Raw genomic sequence first — 19,061 nt, forward strand, 5'->3', positions numbered from 1 at the left:
TACAAGAAGCTTTAAATTCACCTGATGCTATTTTTTGGAAAGATGCTGTTACTGATGAGATGGATTCTCTAATTTCTAATGAAACTTGGAAATTAGTAGAATTACCACAAGGTTGTAAAACTATTGGTTGTAAATAGGTCCTCCGGAAAAAACTAAAACCTGATGGTTCTATTGATAAATTCAAGGCCAGGCTTGTAGCAAAAAGTTTGAAACAAAAAGCTGACCTTGATTTTTTCGATACATTTTCTCCGGTCACTAGGGTTACATCCATTAGATTATTAGTCGCAGTGGCTGCAATTCATAATCTGATCATTCATCAAATGGATGTAAAAACAGCATTTTTAAATGGAAACCTAGATAAGGAAATTTACATGGATCAACCTGAAGGCTTTGTAGAGCATGGTCAAGAAAGTAAAGTGTGTAAACTTAACAAATCTCTATATAGCTTAAAACAAGCTCCTAAGCAGTGGCATGAGAAATTTGATTCCTGCATGATTAAGAATGGCTATAAACCAAATGAATGTGATAAGTGCATATATTATAAATCTTGGGAAAATGCACATGTTATTGTTAGCCTCTATGTGGATGATTTATTGATTTTTGGCTTAAGTTTGCATGTTATAAATGAAATAAAAAATATGTTTTGTAGCCATTTTCAAATGAAAGATCTTGGTGAGGGTAATTTTATTTTGGGAATGAAAATCTCAAAAACTTGGGATGGAATTTTTCTTGATCAGTCGCATTATATTGAAAGAATTTTGAAAAAAAAATAACTATTTTGATTGCAAGCATGTTGCTACTCCTTTTGATGCTAATATTCATTTATTTCCTGTGAAAAATGAGATTGATGTGATTAACCAAAAGGAGTATGCTAGTATTATTGGGAGCTTGCATTATGCAACTGATTGTACTAGACCTGACATTGCATATGCAGTGGAAGTACTTAGCAGGTTTACTAGCAAACCAAGTAAAGAACATTGGCATCCATTGAGCGAGTTATGAAATACTTATCTGGTACCAAAAATTATGGGTTGTTCAATAAAAAATATCCTGCTATACTTGAAGGTTTTAGTGATGCAGATTGGAACACATTATCAGGTGATTCTCTCTCTACCACTAGTTATATTTTTACATTGGGTGGTGGTGCTATATATTGGAAATCTAAAAAACAAACTATTATTGCTAACTCTACTATGGAAGCAGAACTTATAGCTTTAGCTTCAGCTAGTGAGAAGCAAACTGGTTGAGAGATTTGTTGCATGAAATCCCTCTTTGGGAGAAACCAGTTCCACCTGTGATAATTCATTGTGATAGCACTACTGCAATTGGTAGAGTGAAAAACCGTTATTATAACGGTAAATCCAGGCCTATCAAGAGAAAACACAGCATTGTAAGATCTTATTTGAGCAGCTGCATAATTAATATGGATTATATTAAATCTTATGATAATCTTGCAGATCCACTGACTAAGGCTTTGTCAAGAGAAAAGGTCTGGAATACATCGAGGGGGATGGGACTGAAGCCTATACAATCAAGAACCACATGTGAGGATACCCAACTTGAAGATCAGAAATCCTGAGAACTAGGTTCAATGGGAAAAACGAATCATATGGTGATCGAAAGAAATGCACAATTTATTTTTTCCATCCCTATGGTGTAGATGCATTTATCTTGTAATGTTGTGAAGGTTGAGTTTTTCAAAAACTCTTAATAAAAATCTGTAGCTCGTATGAGTGGGGTGTTAGTATTACAGGAGCACCCTTGACAGATTTCACCTATGTGAGCATGGAAGTGGGGCCGCTTCCTATGAGAATTGGGCTTATTCTCAAAAATGCTCATGAAACTGGGATAGCACATGGCCGTAACGTGCTAGCTAATAAAGCTCATGTCGACACCTGGATTATTATGTGTGAGCAGTAATTCTTTATACCCTCTAAGCAATCATAGTTCAAGTCTGAGACCACTACTAGCTCTGGAGTAGAGATTGCTGTTTTACTAAGTGAAGGTTCAATGCAGAGCACACCTATATGATGCATAATGATCTCTCTTTGCCTAGTAATTTCTCTAAACTTTGGTTTTAATATTAAAATGAGTGGGAGAATATTGGTGCATTTCAATATTAAAGTTTAATATTTATTTCATTTATGAGGTTCACGTATTTAATGACTCATGCATGGTTCATGTATTTGGGGGAAATGAAAGGATTACCATTTGGGGAGATGAAAGGTTCATGTATTTGGAGAGATGAAAGATTCATGGGAAATAAATGGGAATAATTCATGAACCGTTTTTGAAATTGGAATTCAATGTCTATTTAGTGGGGGAGTTACTCTTAGAATTTTTAAGTACATTTATGCTATCATTATTCTCATAAATTTAAAATTACAAACTCTCTATGTAAATCCTTCTCCCCCTTCATTTCAAATATATACAATATCATCTTATTTTACTCATAAAAAATATTTGGAGAAAGTTCTTGGCAAAGAAGGGTGTTTCTTGGGTGGAGCTTTGGGCTAAACTACTTGTGCAGAGTTGTCCTTGCCATAAGACAATCGTCGGGCTGTTGTATCCTAGAGGAGACAAGCCATAGTATTTTCTGCTGCACCGGGTTCTAGGCTTTGCCAACCGCAGAGGGCTTGAATCTCCTTAAAGAAAGCGAGATTTATGTGCCTCAGTCCGATTGATTTCGTCCTCTTATTGTATTTTCTCCAACACATACAAATATATACATCTGAGTCGAGTTCGAGATGGATTTACCATTACCCATATCTACTTGGATCCATTGCAAGTCATGTAAAACCCACCCCATTTGAGTCAACTCAAGTCGAGTATTCAAGAGGCTGAGTAAATTGCCATCTTTACACGAGAAGCTCCACTGTTTCGGCCTTGTCATCTTTCTTTTTCTCTTATTTCTTCCATCGTCGGCCACAATTGGTGATGCTACTACTGTAAGTGTTGTCAAAATCCAACTGTTTGGCCGGTGACATCGTGATCACGGTTGGTTCCTCCATTGTGGGTGGCGGAAAGATCAATCCTTTTGTTTACTTTTTTTTCTTTTCTTTTTCCACCGGCTAACCACCATCATCGAGCTCATTGTAGCCTATCATTACTATGGATCACCATCTTCTAGCTGCCCCACCGCCCTAGATTTGGGCTTCCCATTTCGCCTCTTCTATCTTGAGAAGAGAGAGAGAGAGAGTGAGAGTGAGACCTCCGTGGTTCTCTATTTCTCTCTCTTCCTCATTCTTTTTTTCTCTTTTTCTCTCTACTCAATCTAAGGGACTCAATGGATGGTCTCATGATTCTGCCCTATGAATCCTGGTATGACCCTAATAGGGTGTTCTGAATTGTCAATTTTCACTTTGTAGTTTTTATTGTAATGTTTGGGTTTGATCCTATAGGAGAGCAACCATCTGGGCAAGAAGATGTTGAGCAAAATAATCTACCTTGTAGGTCGTAGATTGAGATGTGAGCTAGTACCTATTGTATCTGTTGTCGGTAGAGGTAAGAATCCCTATCATGATCAATGTATCACATATTGATTATTTTGGTTGCTTGGAATATGATGTTGGTTGTTTTAAAATTGAGCAAGAAATATAGTATGAAATTATATTTCATTTGACAAGGATAAAATTAAATGATTTAATAATTGGGTAAAAAAGTTTGGACTAACCACATTATGGTTTGCTAGTCACGAGCCAAATCACAATACTTTGGTTTGCTACCATAGGCCACAAAATGGAATTATGGTTTTCTATTGGAATTATGGTTTACCGGTTATGGACAGAGCGTAATCGTGGAGAGTCCAAAACTCTAAAGTTGAATTTTGGCGGGCCCAGATCATAAGGGGAGCAATGAATAGAAAAAATTATTTGATAATATATATTTTATCACTTTTATGTAGATAATAAATTGATGGTATATGATGTATGTATGTACATACTAATTTATTTGAGCAATGTTTAATTGTTGGTAAGTAATTTCATAACATTTATTTATTCTAATATTTAATTTTTAAAATTTTCTAATGTTATATTATAATACTAGTGTTAATATACGGAGATTCTCTCTGGCTATGAAGTTACACCACTCCTTCACTTTCCAAAGTTGCAGGATGCTTAGTGATTAGCTATGATTGAAACCATAGGTGAAAAGATAAATTAATACAACATAACTTATACCAGTTGGATGGTTGCATTCTATAAATTGTACAAATTTTGTTATTTATTAGTATAGAATATTTTGTTATGAATTAAGATGATTATTTTGAAATTATGCTAAAGTTATGATGAACTTTTAGACCCTGCATATTTTCCGAAGCTCTGCCTTAAAAAATATGCAGCCACAGCATATTCTCCAAAGCTCTGCTTTAGACAATGTGCAGCCAAATCACATAACCAACCCAAGTGATAAATTTGAGGCATGACACTGGCCATGCGAAGCATTCCAAGGTTGACTTTTTCCTTCCCCTGTGCTCACAATTTGATCTCCATCATCTTGCACCGGCACGCTCAAGTAGTTGGTTGAAACACAAACACAACACCCAACCTTGTAGGCACAAACTTTAGCTGTGTTATCTCATCCTATAATCCAAGTATGCTTTAAGAATACTCAACAGCATAGTATGCTAAATGCTTACCTCAAGTTGAACAACCAAACCGACCACCGAGCGCTTGCCCAAATGATATCATCCCTCACCCCTTGAGCAAGGAACCGGGGGTTCAATTTTAATTAGATTCAACCTCCCCTGGATGGGGAAGTATAAGGCATAAAAGCTGGAAATTAGGCCCTCCAAATCCCCTCCCCCACTGGGAAAATTAAAAACAACTTGTAACACATTTGCAATGCAAGACCTTGGCCATTTCTAAAGTGGAATTCATAATCAGAAAGTACTTAATTGGACAGAAAACCATGATAAGGTACTCTGAATGGTTAAGGCCGAGTAATTGGACACCTTGCAAAAAAAGTAACTAACTAAAATTCTCTCTCTTTTCTTGTTACTCGTTAAGCAATCAAGCATCTAAAAAATCTGAAGCTTAAACCTCCAAAAATAATTGAATGAAAGAAAAAAAAATCAAACATGATTATACTGAGAAATTGGTGCCTTTGGAAAACAAAAGGAGAAAACACTCATTTCCATCTTCTCCCTCTGTCGTATAAAAACATTTCCTAACATACACTTTCATATACAAATGCTAAATTAGGGTGACGTTAGCTATGTACACATGCAATGAATTAGGTGAGTTTACTTCAAGTATAGCAAGTTAAACCCATGTTTCAGGCAAAACCACGATTAGTTGATGTCCTATTCCCCACCTCAGTCAAACCATTTTGGCCGATCTCAGCTTGTCCAGTTAGGCTCTGTAATTATTGGTAGGTTCTTTAATCGAGCCATTTCTCTGTTGCTGAAAACTAAAAAATATTTGAGAACCTACAAACTTTTACATGTAAAGAAACTATTAATGGTGATAACCTAAGCTAAAAAACACAAAAAAGAGCATACCTCCCACATAATTATTTTCTATTCAAAGCAGTTAAAGAATATGTGCAGCTTGAAGAACCACCAGTATCTCCAGACAACACAATGTTCTCATATGACCATGCATATTAGACCAAAAATGCCAACAAGCCACTGAAAAAAGGATAAAAGAGAGACTATATGTAACAACCTAATCTATCTCGCACAAAATACATACATGTGTATGTGCGCAAAGCATGAAACTGAATCAATTAGTCAGAGTGCTAAGTGCTGATTAGTGCTAACCTAAATGTATCAATTACCTTTACATAGTGCTTAGGCTGTAGATAACAAATGATTATAAATGGATAATTGAGGATTCACTCACAGATTACAGGGGAATGAACACAAAATACTCTTTAGCGCGGACAACACAGATTGGAAGACAAGAGGACAAATCCTATGCTGTTGAGGGGGTTACTTTCCTGCAACTCTACATAAATCAACAAGAGGACAAACCTTGAACCAAACATTATAAAAACTCTCTTCAGGCTTCATTCTGTGGGGGAAAATTATCCAGATCACATTTTACAACATAAGAATGCCCTAAATGATTTTATAGAAAATACAAAGGCAGAAAGAAAACACCACACAGTGGCTTGGCTGACAAGATGAAACCATAACAGTCTCTGTACCCAAAAACCCAGGTTTTGTAGCAGATTAGGCACTTGCATCAAGTATGCCGATGTAGCAAGACATGTTAATAGTTCAGCTAGTAAACATTTTCCGAGACGGATGTGTATATCATCTTCACAACAGATTGTTATGCTTTTTACTTTCTAAAGTTCACAAATCCTGTAAAAAGTGAAACACCATTAACACTACCGTAAAGCATGAGGAACCTGCAAAGGTTGAGTGGCCCACCAATAAACATCTGCTGCTAGATGTATCTCCAGATATTATCTGCAAGCAGTAAAATATAATCACTACAAACAAAAAGATGAGATCAGATTATTAGATTGTAATCAACAAGATCAATTCTATTAGACCACATTTTCAATCAGTCGCATTTGGGTCTTCAAGAGCTAAAGGAGGTGACTTCTTACCCAGGAAAGTTTATCCAGCAAGAGGATTTGCATGGATGGTCACACGATTAAGCCTGATCTCAGCTAGTGGTCTATCCCCAGGTCCTGTCTGTGCCTGGGCAAGCCAACAAGCTCAAGTAGTTAGTCATGTTTCTAATTAGGGAATAGCAAACAAACATATGTTTAACGATCATTTGAAAAAAATAGTAATAATAACAAATAAAACATAAACATAACTATCGATATTCTTATAATTCAACAATAAGATATGTCTCTGTTTGCCCATGTCAAATTATATATATATATATAAAATCCTCCAATAAAAATAAAATGGAAAGTATTTCATATCTTATTGTTTGAGATGTATTGAATTCTATTATATAGGAGAAGAAAATTTACTTAAGCTCTGTTTGGGAGAGCTGTTGGCAGTAGAGCTGTTGGAAGTAGAGCTGTTGGAAGTAGAGCTGTCTGAAGTAGAGCTGTTATAAAAAGCTGTTTGCTGTTTGGTAACTACATTCGTAAAGTGCTGTGGTACTTTGTTTTGTGTTTGGAAAACAAACTGAGAAAGTACTTTTGTATGACAAAATTACCATAAAGAACATTGCATAGTATTATACAACAGAACATAATAAAACATAATATAAATTAATACATAAATATACGATATAGTATAATATTATTGTAATATAAAATAATATTATGTTAATATAGCATAATAGTAATATAATTATTAGAGTAAATTAATATTTGGTAATATAACATAATATTAAATTATTTAACATAACATATTAATGTATTATGATATAATGTAATATATATTATATTTATAGTATAATACAATAATAAAAGTATAAAATATTATAATTATTAGTATAAATTAATTTCTCATAATATAACATAATATTAAATTATTTAAAATAACATATTAATGTATTATAATGTAATGTAATATAATATAATATTTATAGTATAATACAATAATAAAGATATAAAATATTATAATTATTAGTATAAATGAGCAGTACCTTTCCATCCAGCACAAACAAAAGTGAAACGCATGTCAAAATCACAACAAATACTTTTTCTAAATGTGGTTCAAGAGATGCATACAAAAAATGAAAAGAAAAATACCTTTTCTTACGGAAGGGAGTCTGACGGCTAGGGTTTTTGGCTCCAGCAGATTTTTAGGTTTATAAAGGAACAAACTATGTAATTATTATATTTTAATATGGGCATTTTTGTCAAAAATACAGCTTTCCGAAAAAGCTGAAACAGCTTCCTTCCAAAAGCTCCAAGTTGGAGCTTCCTCTCAAAAGCTGTTTTCAGCTTCCCGCAAAAGCTGAAACAGCTTTTTTAAAAATTTACCAAACACAGTTTTTCATCTAAAAGTACTTTTGGAGGGCCAGAAAGTGCTTTCTGGCCCTCCAAAAGCTCCCCCAAACTGGGCCTTAGTAATTAGCAGAAATACATTTATAAAAGCATCAATTTACAGAAATTTTATTAAAGTACAAATATAACTGAACTTTTAAATTAGAAAAAGGAAAACCTTTGCCCATGCATGCATGTGCCTTTACATGCCAATTTGGCAGCATGTAATTGGCAACCCCCGACAAATACTGGTGTAAAAGAGCATGTACTGGAATAGTGGCATTCAAAAGCAGTCTCTTAGACATTATGCCATTGCAAGCTAACTGGTGGAAATAAAATCTTATGGTAAAAGCTAAATATAGCTAAAAGTTCATACACAACTCAAAAACAATGAAATCTGATGAAAGGCTTAAAGCAAAAGAGAGAAGTGTACCTCCATGGTTCAGGAGGCAGCAGAGATCTAAAGAGGCTTATAATGATTTGGTTGGGGTGTGGGTTGGGGGGTAATTGTGCTTCCTTGGATGGAATTGGGAGTGGGACTTAAGATTAACGGGAACTGCTGGAATCATGCCTTGATAGAGAATGATAATATGATAGGACATTTTCCCCAACAGCTGGTCTGAAAGTCTATTTGCTGAATTTAATATAGTGGATCTATGCTAATCTGCAGCTGTATTATAGGAGCGAGAGCAAGGGATTCCCAAACCAGCACCAACATAACCAGGGCCATGAAAAAGACATGGGAAAGGGCCATGACTCATCATCCATTATGGTATCGTATTCATATATGATATGATAGAATCTTTGGGGGGACATGGCTTCTCTTGGTTCTGCAGCTTCTGCCCCTAGAAAGATAGGGGGTGCGATGGTATTGGATGCTACATGAGAGAGAGAGAGAGAGATAATTATGCGCTCAAAGGGGAAGAGAAGTTAGGGAGAAAGACATTAGATGAAAATGGATAAAGAAAATGTGCCAAAAAAGAACCTATAATTGCAACAAAAATAAAAGGTCAAAGCTACTCTGGGCGAGAAAGTGACAAACAGAAACAATTGGAAAAATTATAAGATCTCAAAATTTCTTGATCTTTATATAATATAGAAATAGATACACAATGCAAGTGTATCCCAAAAGCACAATTACAGTAATCTTGCGGCTTGTGCTAAAAGTTAAACACATTTGGGCACCAAAATACACCTACCTTTTCCATAAGGTCTAGAACTTCAAACCCATGGATTACTCGTCCAAAAACTGTGTAGAGTCCATTTAGATGTGGTTGCTTCGCATAAGTGATAAAGAATTGGCTTCCATTTGTGTTGGGTCCACTATTTGCCATTGAAAGTATTCCCCTTGCACTGTGCTAGAAAACAACGAGATACTGTATCAGTATTCCTATAGGAAAAATGATAATTTACAACACAGTTTGATAATAAAAACTATGGCAGTATCAAAAGTAACTCATTTAGTAGGTGGCAAGTACACTTAAGGAAAATGGCTAGGCGTCGTAAAAGTTGGTCAACATCATCTTTGTCAAGCAAACCTCCATGACAATTACAATCAACAAGAGAAAAAAAAAATGTAGGATAGAAAAGAGAAAAATACAGCATATGGTGAAAAGTCACTTCTGTTGGTTAATGTATTCTGGCTTCACAATCCTCTGTCACTAATGATCTGGCTTAACAATCCTCTGTCACTAATGAAGAAATTAAGTGCTGGCTACTGTATCAACCTAGAACTCCCACACCAACACAAGAGGTTTAAGGATATTGGCATATGATACCTTAAGTGACTCCCGGATTTCATCGTTGAATTTCTTCCCCCATATGCTGGTCCCTCCCTTGCCGGTGCCCGTAGGATCTCCACCTTGGATCATGAAACCCTTAATATTTCGATGAAACACAGTTCCATCATAATAGCCACTAGCACAAAGCGCCAAAAAGTTCTGCATCAAAATTGAGCCCAATTAAGTTCCAGCAAGCATGTAGTTCAGCAATACAATATGCACAAGCTATATTCCTGTATTTGGTGATTTTTATGTCGATAAAGAAAGAAAATAGAATCACAAGGCAAGCAAAATTGATTACAAACTCTACCAGTACTTCTGATGTTTATAAAAATATTTTTTTCCATGGCTCAGCAGGAATGAAGTGGCTGAACTAGTGATAAGACATGCCTGTATTTTCTAACTGATCATACACAGCCTAAGTCAGAACAACATGAAATTTGGTATCATAGCTTAAGTATACAAGTACAACAGTAAAATTTTAATATCATGCCAACCAACATGGACTGTCCAAGTGAGTACTACTTCAAAGAGTAGCCAGAATATAGGTTCACATTCATGCCAAATCTTAGGTAGTGATTTCGACACATATTGCCAATGAGTTACTATAAATATAGCAACATTTGTCAAGTTAGTTTGTTAAGGTCCTCTGCATATTATTGCCAATATATATATATATATATATATATATATATATATATATATATATATATATATATATATATATATATATATATATATATCCAAATGGAGAATGTTTACTACCATAGGACAAATAACAACAAATAGTCCATTGTACATATGCGGACCAGTGCCCAAACAGAATGTTTAACGTTTGCATTTTATCCTTGTCCTTCAACCAACACCGTAGAAGAGCCAAAACTCAATAACCATCATCAACTGCAATCGCCATTAAATATTGTCATAGCCCCCCTTTGACAACAAAGCCACTGGTCTAATTTCCATTTCAACCAACCGAAATACGATTCATCAGGTCCACATTGTTTAAAGCTTGAATTTGCTTCCTCTCATACATTTTAAGGTGGCTATGACTTGCCCATAGGATTAAGTTTTATATCATCACCTTCCTTGAGCTTGCTCTTCTTCTTATACATTCTTTCAAACATGAGATGTGGGCCGGGTTGCCAGCCCAAAAGGTTAATCCTTTGCACAAGAAGTTGCTGAATTCACAGACCCTATTCCTCAATTTGACACTACCTTATCTAAGCAATTTGACATTGAGGTGAAGCTTCATGCCCTTGCTACAAGAACTACATCCAATACTGTGCCTACAGAGTATAGGCAGTATATGTCATCCTCTCATGTCAATTGATGGTCTGAATTTGCTGCAAATCTGAAACTACAACTGCTCTTACCAAGTTGAAACTTGAAAATACTGTTTCTCACCATTTTATCTCTTCTAGAAAATCCCTCAAAAATAAGTCCTTTATTGCAAATAAACTACTATTTATAGTTCATGGCTCCAATCCTAAATTTTTAAAACTACACTTGAAACAATAATTTCCGATGTCATAGAGAAATCCTAGACTTCCAAATCTTTTTGAAAACAATCAGAATACAAAATAATATAAGAGAAACAACCTTTTTTAACTAAACTAGTCTTACATGGCCCTGCTGGACTCCCAAGTGCTGGAAGTATCTTACCACAAAAGACCAGCTGCTATATAGACTTGTTTAACCTTTTAAAGAAATCCTTTACACTAAGATTTCTGTAAAGTGGCCACTTACTTTCCCAGGTTGTGTCCCTTTAATCTGCCAACAATTAATACAAAGAAAACTTGGCTGCTCCAAACTTGTTTTGGAGACTTGTAAAATGCAAGATAAACTAAATCATCGAAACCTACTCAATACTCACCTTTATGAGCATGTCCCTCTAATATTTCAACAAGTTAATGCAAAGAGAACTTGGCTGCACCAAACTTGCTCTGGATACTTGTAAAATGCAAAATAAACTAAACTGTAAAAACCTCAAACCATATTCAATGCAATATATCAAGATGTATCAAGCTAGCCTGCATCAATATCACCTTTCCCTTAGCCGATCAATATGCATATGACCTCCACATTCAAGAAACTTTTAGCAAAATTTGATCTCCTTGATAGTGCAACTACAATGTTAATTTGTAGTTTCCAGATTTTAATTTTTCTTATGCTTTCAAGTTTTCTTTTGTTATCAACAAAATGCACTTAATTTAAGAATTCAAACTGTACAGTTCATTTCTGGGAGTTCATTGTTGATGCTTTAACCTCAGCATATGATATTTCTTGATTAGAAGATATAATAACTAGATAAAATTGAGAAGACCCTATATGACCGATGTATATCCTCCAGGAATCTCTCATAGGTTGATACAAGGTTTCCAATCAGGTTCCACTATGGCCCAAGGCCAGGTCAAAACAATGCCATCTCGACACCTGGGATAGTTCCGCATCTTGATGGATCACTAGGATGCATATTTTTCTTTTTTCTTTGTTATTCATTGTTTTCGTAAATGTTTAGAAGGTTTTTAGAGTTTGTTATATTATGGTAAAGTTTTAAGCATGTGATTGTGTTAATGCCACCAAAACTAGCATCAGCACCAATTATTTGAAAACCTAAGCTCTTCTTTCCCCTTCTTCCTCTCCTTTCTCTCTTCTCACTTTTCCTCTCCTTCGAATGTACAAACAACATATAAAGCATCAAGCACTATTTTTTATCGAGTCCTTGCTCTGTCTTGGTACCAGCTAACCTACTCACCAACTTGGCCAGTCTCAGCCGGTACCAACGAAACAAGACACCCTAATTCGTACGTCCCGGAGTCCCTTTGCTGTCCCAAGACCTGGAATCTGACCAGCCTAATTTGGAATAGACCAAGTATGGAATCTAGCACCAATTGGGTTGGGTTGGGTTGGGGTCAGAGGCTAATTTAGATTCGTCCCAATTTCAATCGATTCCAATTTTTAGAATTGGAACTGAACTAATCAATGTTAGAATCAACCCAACCCAACCCAATCAACATTGGGTTGGTGCAAATCGGGTCTCGGATTACCAAAAAGTTAAACAAAGGATTAGCAAATAAACTATTGATCTTATTCAAGAAAATAAATCTATAATAGAAGATATTCACAAAAAAACAATATATGATACATTCAAAGGCATCTTACAGTAATAAAACCCAAAATATCTATAATCATAAATATAACATGTTACAAATCACAGCCACGATAAACCAATACTTTATTCAAAAAAAGCAATAGTTAGCGAAAATCATGAGTGAAGAATCTATGAAAATTAACCATGTATAATATATTATTAATATATTACAATAAATTAACTTTATATGCAGTTGTAAGTATATATGTATATAAATGGTCGGGATGGTCTAGGTCTGGGTTATCCCAACCTCTTTATCCCATACCCTACATGATCCAATTAGGTTTCTAAGAACTGGAACTAATACTAATTAGCTCCTATTTTAAATCCAAACCAGACCATTCAATTCTTGGATGGATCCAAACCCAAGTGTGCCCTGAGATGAATCCAGGGTGATGCATCTTTTCATGTTAGGGAATGGTCATACTAGCCACAACAAAATTCAACATAAAAAAGGTGGTTGAGTGCACTAGGCCCCCGCCACTCTAACATCGGGGGAGGGTCAAATGTATGCAATCTTATTCCACATGGGGAGAGTTTATTTCCATGATTCAAAACCAAAATACCCATGTCTTAATGAAGCAAACTTACCGTTATGCCAAGGATTACCCTCACAACAAAATATAGCAATAATACATAACATAAAAGACAAAACAAATTGAGAAAGCTATATCTTGACATTATTCTGACATCTTCAATCAGTGCAGCAAATATACACGAATTGGGGAGGGAAAAAAAAGTAATCATCAATAGTAAGATAGCATTCATGCTAAATTAAATTTCACAATTATAATTGATGCTTATAATTGGGCTTTATATGTGCCAAAGGCCCACAAAATCCCTAAAACCAATAGACCTTTCTGAGAAGGTTAAATGAACTTTTAGATAACTACAAGCTCCGTTTGAGAATCGGAAGTGCTTTGGGTACCCATGCCGACTTTCATGAGAGATGTGTCAAGGAAGTGATAGCTTTTGGAAGAACAAAAGTAAAGATGGTCCATGGTTAAAAAAAACAAGCAAGATATGAGATATGCCAATAGTATCACAACATCCCTTAAAAGTGAAAGCCACAAATCAATTAATAAGTGTTAGTCCTATCAAACTCAATTTTATCACAGTCACATTGTTGGATCAATTTATCTTGCTAAAGAGATGTTTCCTATTAGCAATTCTAAAAGTTCCATTACCATTTGGTTGAACATTTTGATATTAATAATGCTCAGAAATAAGTTAAATAGATGGAAAGGGAAAGATTTGACTTCTCGAAGGAATTTGGAAGATTTTGATAATAATCAAGGTATTAATAAAAAAAAGACCAAGTTTGCTTGATGGCACATGGAAAATAAAAGATAACCAAATGCTTAAGTGGTCCAGATGTCATTTTAAAAGAGTTGGTTTTTAGTAGAAACAATGACAAGTGGGATACTCAACAACAACCACAAATAATGGGATAAGGTTAGTTGTTTGTGCAACATAATGATTTCTTAATTGGTCCAAAGTAGAGTTGTGGGAGTTGTACCAGCAACAAGGATCTCATAAAACTGATCTATACTAAACACTCATTGGATGTCCTTCAGAAATTTAATCATAAATAAAATAATGAATGGACTCTCTCAGATGCACTAAGTCCAGACCAACATCTCTCTCTCCACCCACTCCCCAGCCCAAGGGATTGTCTCTCATGTGCATTGCGCATGCCTAATGCTAGTGCAAGCTAAAAGAAAGGTAATTAAATTGAAAATATAGAAGACAAAGAAGTGACAAACATTGCAAGATGAATGAAAGTTACCAATGGTTCCCATTATAGTCAAACTAATTGGTTTTCATCCTAGAAATAAAGCTTTCCTATATTGAAGAACTAACCAATGGTTCCCCATATTATCACAAACTCTCTCTCCCCAATTGCATGCTGCTTAAATGCCTAGTTTGCATGAAAGATCTGGGGCATGTCTAAAATCTTCACTATTTTCCATAAAAAACTCGAAGACTCATGCTAAATTTTCTGTTTTAAATTTCCTATCAACCAAGAGGTTGCAAATGTTTTAAATCTATCCCTCTGAGTAAGTTGCAAATTTACCAAGTGCATGCATCTTAATAAGTTGGCATAAATATTAAAAAAAAATAAAAACCCTAAATCCTAAAAAAGACTCCAAAACCCTCCCAAGAACTCCTTAGTTTAGACCTAGAGAGAAGAATTGGTAAACATCTCTTCCATATCTTTACTTCCCATCCCCATTACCCCCCCCCCCCCCCCCCCCGGCGCTGCATGGCCCTTAGCTCGAAGAGAATTCTAGTACCCAAACTAGTAGTCAGCACTAACATTGATGTTGAAACCTCGCTTCTATAGCTCTCTCCATCTAATCCTCACCTCAACAATGACTCCATATCATAACTCATCCATCCTTCCCACTTTGACAAAGTACTCTCTCTATATATATATTTCCTCACTAATGCAACCAACCCCGCCCCCCCTCCACCTTTGAGAAACTGACCCTATCCCCACCTTTTCCCCAGTTGCAACCATATCCACACGGCCACACCTCCCACCTGCAACCTCTGCTAGTTGAAATCCCCTAGTAAACAGTAAAAGATGAACACTGGACCTAGATTAACCACTTATAAATATAAAATACAGCTTAAGAACATCAATCATACATCATGATTTGAGACTTCTTGCGGCTCAACCCAAGAACATTGAGTTTTTTCGAGATAAAAGGCAAGAGCACACCAAATGAAATAACTCAGTGCCCCAACGAGATGGGCAATCAAAGACTAGGAAGCAAAGACACTTCAAAATGCGTCCTATATTTGCATCTAATATGTATTGCATATCGATACATGTTATATACTTCTAGAATATGTGTGTTTTTTAAGTATAAACAAGAAAAAGTTTCGGATAATCCCCTGGATACACTCACAATACTTCCTCGATACCTTTGAGGACAAAGAAAGAGACATTTTAATGATTCATAGTTAGTTGCAAAGTTTGTGATTCTAAGATGAAGGAGGTTGTGGATGTCGTTGTTATCATCCGAAAAAACCACCTATTATAACAACCACAGTGCCCTAAGGATGTATCAACCCCTCTTTCGCTATACTTCCGCTTGCCGATCACCACATTCGAAATTTGACGAGAAATTTTACCTTATTATAAAAATTATAGAAAAAGAACGGTTAGATATGAGCAAAAAGAAATAAGCGAACCTCAGCTGTTTTGGGGGCCTCGTCGCAAGCGATCTCGCACTTGATGTCGCCCAGATTCGTGTGCAGAGTGACTGACTGCACATATGCGCGCAAGAAAACGGATTAGAAAGACTTAGGGTTTTCGATAATGACGACGTTCGAAATGGAAACAAAAAGTAAAAGATTTTAGCTGCAAAGAGTTGGACGGGCGAGAGCGAGTTATCTACCATCGTTTTTTCTTCTTCTCGGATGGAAAAGAGTGCTTGTTTAGCAGAAAGAGAGAGGGGTTTTAGAACTTTAGGATTTGGGAAGGAAACCAAAGCAAGAAGTGAGAAACTGGAATAGAGTTCTAAAAGGAGCGCGAGCCAGCCGCCGCCGCCTCCGCTGCCGTCGAGCGGTGGATGCTTCTGGAGGCCTGTGGAACTGTTCAATCATCGGGGCCTGAAAGCTCCGAGAGCCTGGCTTTTTCTTTCTTGGATCGGATTTGGGATTTGCATTCAGATGCGGTCCTGCCGGCATCCGGCCCAGACCGGTTGATTCTCATGCCTGGTGAACCGACCGGCAAACCGGGAGAGCCGTGCGGTTGGGATCTTGTTTCGCGTGCTCTTGCATCAGGCTGTCTTTCGCTCAAATACCGGATGGTCTGCTCGAGCCCAAACTGTTTTAGGCGAGCCTGAACCTAGTTTTTAAACGTAGAGAGCTAGATCGGGCTTGAAATTTGAGCCCATCTATTAAATGAACCAGGCTCAGATTCTCATCAGCGCAGCAATTTTATATTATATATATATATATATATATATATGATATATGTATAAAATTATTCCATTCTCTCCTCGCCCCTCTCTCCATCCTCTCCCTCCCACGAGCTCCCGCACCACTCAACCCATACTAACATCGACTTCGAGAGCTTTGATGCCGACGACAATCCCGACCCCCTCCCCTCTTCCTCCCCTCCTCCACCCACCTCCCTCTCCTCTTCCTCCTCCTCCCCCGAGTCCCATCACGCCCCCCCCCCCCCCGCCCCTCCTCCCCTTCGACCCCTCTTATCTCAATCCCCCGCCGAACCCCTCATCCTCCTCCTCCAACCTCGAGTCCCAATCCCTCGCTGACCACCTCCCATTCGATCCCAACGCCATCCCCTCCAAGCCCTCCCCCCAGGCAATTACCCAAAAAAAAACACCCCATGGCTCAAGCCTGGGCTTTCGCCGCCACTCCCCACGCAATGTTCCCCCGCCTCTCCACGCTAATGCCCTCCTCCCCTAGTTCTTGCTCGCCACCGCCACCGCCACCGCCACCGACGGCAAGGCCGACCGCATCATCCGCGTCTCCTTTTCCATCGACTCCCCCTTGCTGGTTGAGGCCAAGCCAATGATCCAGAAAAACCAGGGCCCGACTGTCCAGTTCGGAAACCCGAAGCCTGATAATTAATGGGCTCAGGACTGGGAATAGGCCTAAAGGCCGGGTCAAGCCCGAGGCTGCCCGAATGATGTGGTACATTGGGCCGAGCTCAGCCTGAACCCGACCCAGCCCACCCGTTGAGCAAGTCTATTCCTGCACTCTAACTAGCAAGTCTTGTACTAACAAAACCGCAAGCCCGAAGGGTACTTCAGTAATTCAACAAAAAATATGGTCTACTTATTTGCCTGTTTCTACCCAAAAAAAAAAAGTAAAGAAAAGAGAAGTAAATATGATTCCCTCCTTTCTCTGGATTTCTCTTGCTTATAGTCCTCCGCTACTGGAATAAATAGGAAAAAAACAAAAACCTTAGTAGGTAATTGAAATTGCCCATATTCTTTTCCAATTTACCATTTATGCCACTGCTTCTAGTTCTTTCTTAGTCCTTTCTCAAGTTGTCTAAAATTAGGGTTTTTCTATGGTACTCTAAAAGGCATTTTAGTTCTTTTATCGATGCCCTATCTTTGGCCATCCAATTCAATATGAACGACTTGGATTTGTCCACTAGTAGCTGGTTCTAGCTGATTATACACATGGTTGGTATGGTAAATATATCAAATGTCAGGGTTGTTTTCCTATTGAACTAGATGGCAGGTCCAGTAATTATCTCAAATTTTAGGGCCTTTTTTCAAATGCCCATGCTCCCCCACAATCTTGGTTGAGGGCCGCACAAGCAGGAGGAGAAAGAGGAGGGCCATGCAAGGAGGAGCATATCTCCCAAGGTGTAGGCAGTGGGCCGTGACAACGATAGTGGTGTCGAAGAGAAAGGGCAAGGAGGAGGCAAGTGAGGAGGAGGAAGAGACGAGGGTGCTCGAGAGAGAGGGCAGGAGGGAGTAGAGGTGACGGAGGAGGAGGCGGGCGAGGAGGAAGCCCTCACCAAGATTTGCTATTAGATCTGTTTGCTGGAGAGGAGGAGATGTCGCCCCAACCTGCCATCACCAAGCTCACCCTCCTCTTTCATGCCCTAACCAAGATTCAATAGAAGAGCGGGATTCGATACAATGGACTCGTGTTTCAAAGACCTCTCAGTCCTCAGCCTCTTAATGCACAAGTGGGTCCTCCACACCTGTGTCCTCCTCGGCCACTTCCACTTTCTCCTATCCTCCCTCTCTAGTACTACCATCTTTTCTTCTTCCTTGCCTCCCTCTCTAGCACTACCACTACTGCCACCCATTATTTATACCTTTGGGAGCACAGCATGTAAGGGTGGCAATTTATAACCAGACCCTTCAATCCAACACGTGAACGATTTGCTTTAAGTAGGATTGGATTTGGCATAAACAGGTTTGGTCATAAACGGTCAATACATTTAAACCTCTTTATTAAACAAGTTTGGTTTAGGTTTAGACCTTTGATCTATTTAATCTATTTTGACCTATTTAATAATTGAGTCTAGTTATAACTCGATTCATTTAACCTGCTTAAAATATATTTAACCTGTTTGAAACCTGCTTAATCTATTTCTAACATATTTAACCTGATTCACTTAACCTATTTAACCTATTTAAAACTATTTAATCCATTAAAAATCTATTTAACCTATTTAACTATACTTGACCTGTTTAATAAATGAGTTA

At 37.4% G+C, this 19,061-nt stretch overlaps 1 protein-coding gene across 4 annotated transcripts; it reads right to left on the reverse strand.

The window, feature by feature from the left end:
- Window positions 1-5,990: 5,990 nt before the first annotated feature.
- LOC103721750 (Cyclophilin-like peptidyl-prolyl cis-trans isomerase family protein) lies at window positions 5,991-16,500 on the reverse strand. Of its 4 annotated transcripts, none has more exons than XR_003388460.4 (7): window positions 16,257-16,500; window positions 16,051-16,125; window positions 9,690-9,851; window positions 9,111-9,269; window positions 6,565-6,658; window positions 6,383-6,444; window positions 5,991-6,313 (listed from the first exon to the last, which is right to left on the reverse strand). XR_003388460.4 is itself a non-coding variant. In XM_008812077.5 (7 exons), exons 1-5 carry the CDS (start codon window positions 16,257-16,259, stop codon window positions 6,575-6,577), a joined length of 483 nt encoding a protein of 160 aa, XP_008810299.1. In that variant the 5' UTR covers window positions 16,260-16,500; the 3' UTR covers window positions 5,991-6,313; window positions 6,383-6,421; window positions 6,565-6,574. The 4 variants fall into 4 exon arrangements, 3 of the variants coding, with proteins under 3 accessions (XP_008810299.1, XP_026666081.1, XP_008810298.1); XM_008812077.5 differs by having other exon boundaries at window positions 6,383-6,421; XM_026810280.4 differs by having other exon boundaries at window positions 5,991-6,444.
- Window positions 16,501-19,061: the final 2,561 nt, after the last annotated feature.

The sequence above is a fragment of the Phoenix dactylifera genome, chromosome 10 (assembly GCF_051530095.1).
Source record: "Phoenix dactylifera cultivar Ajwa chromosome 10, Ajwa_hap1_PhDact_Kaust_v1.1, whole genome shotgun sequence".
In the NCBI taxonomy this organism is placed as follows: domain Eukaryota; kingdom Viridiplantae; phylum Streptophyta; class Magnoliopsida; order Arecales; family Arecaceae; genus Phoenix; species Phoenix dactylifera.

What these genes read in the sequence shown, in the direction of transcription:
- LOC103721750 (XM_008812077.5), bottom strand. An exon ending in AGGCCCCCAAAACAGCTGAG is followed by an intron (nt 9,852 to 16,050) that starts GTTCGCTTATTT and finishes ATTTTGATGCAG; the next exon opens with AACTTTTTGGCGCTTTGTGC. An exon ending in TTCTAGACCTTATGGAAAAG is followed by an intron (nt 6,659 to 9,110) that starts GTAGGTGTATTT and finishes TGGCTTGCCCAG; the next exon opens with GCACAGACAGGACCTGGGGA.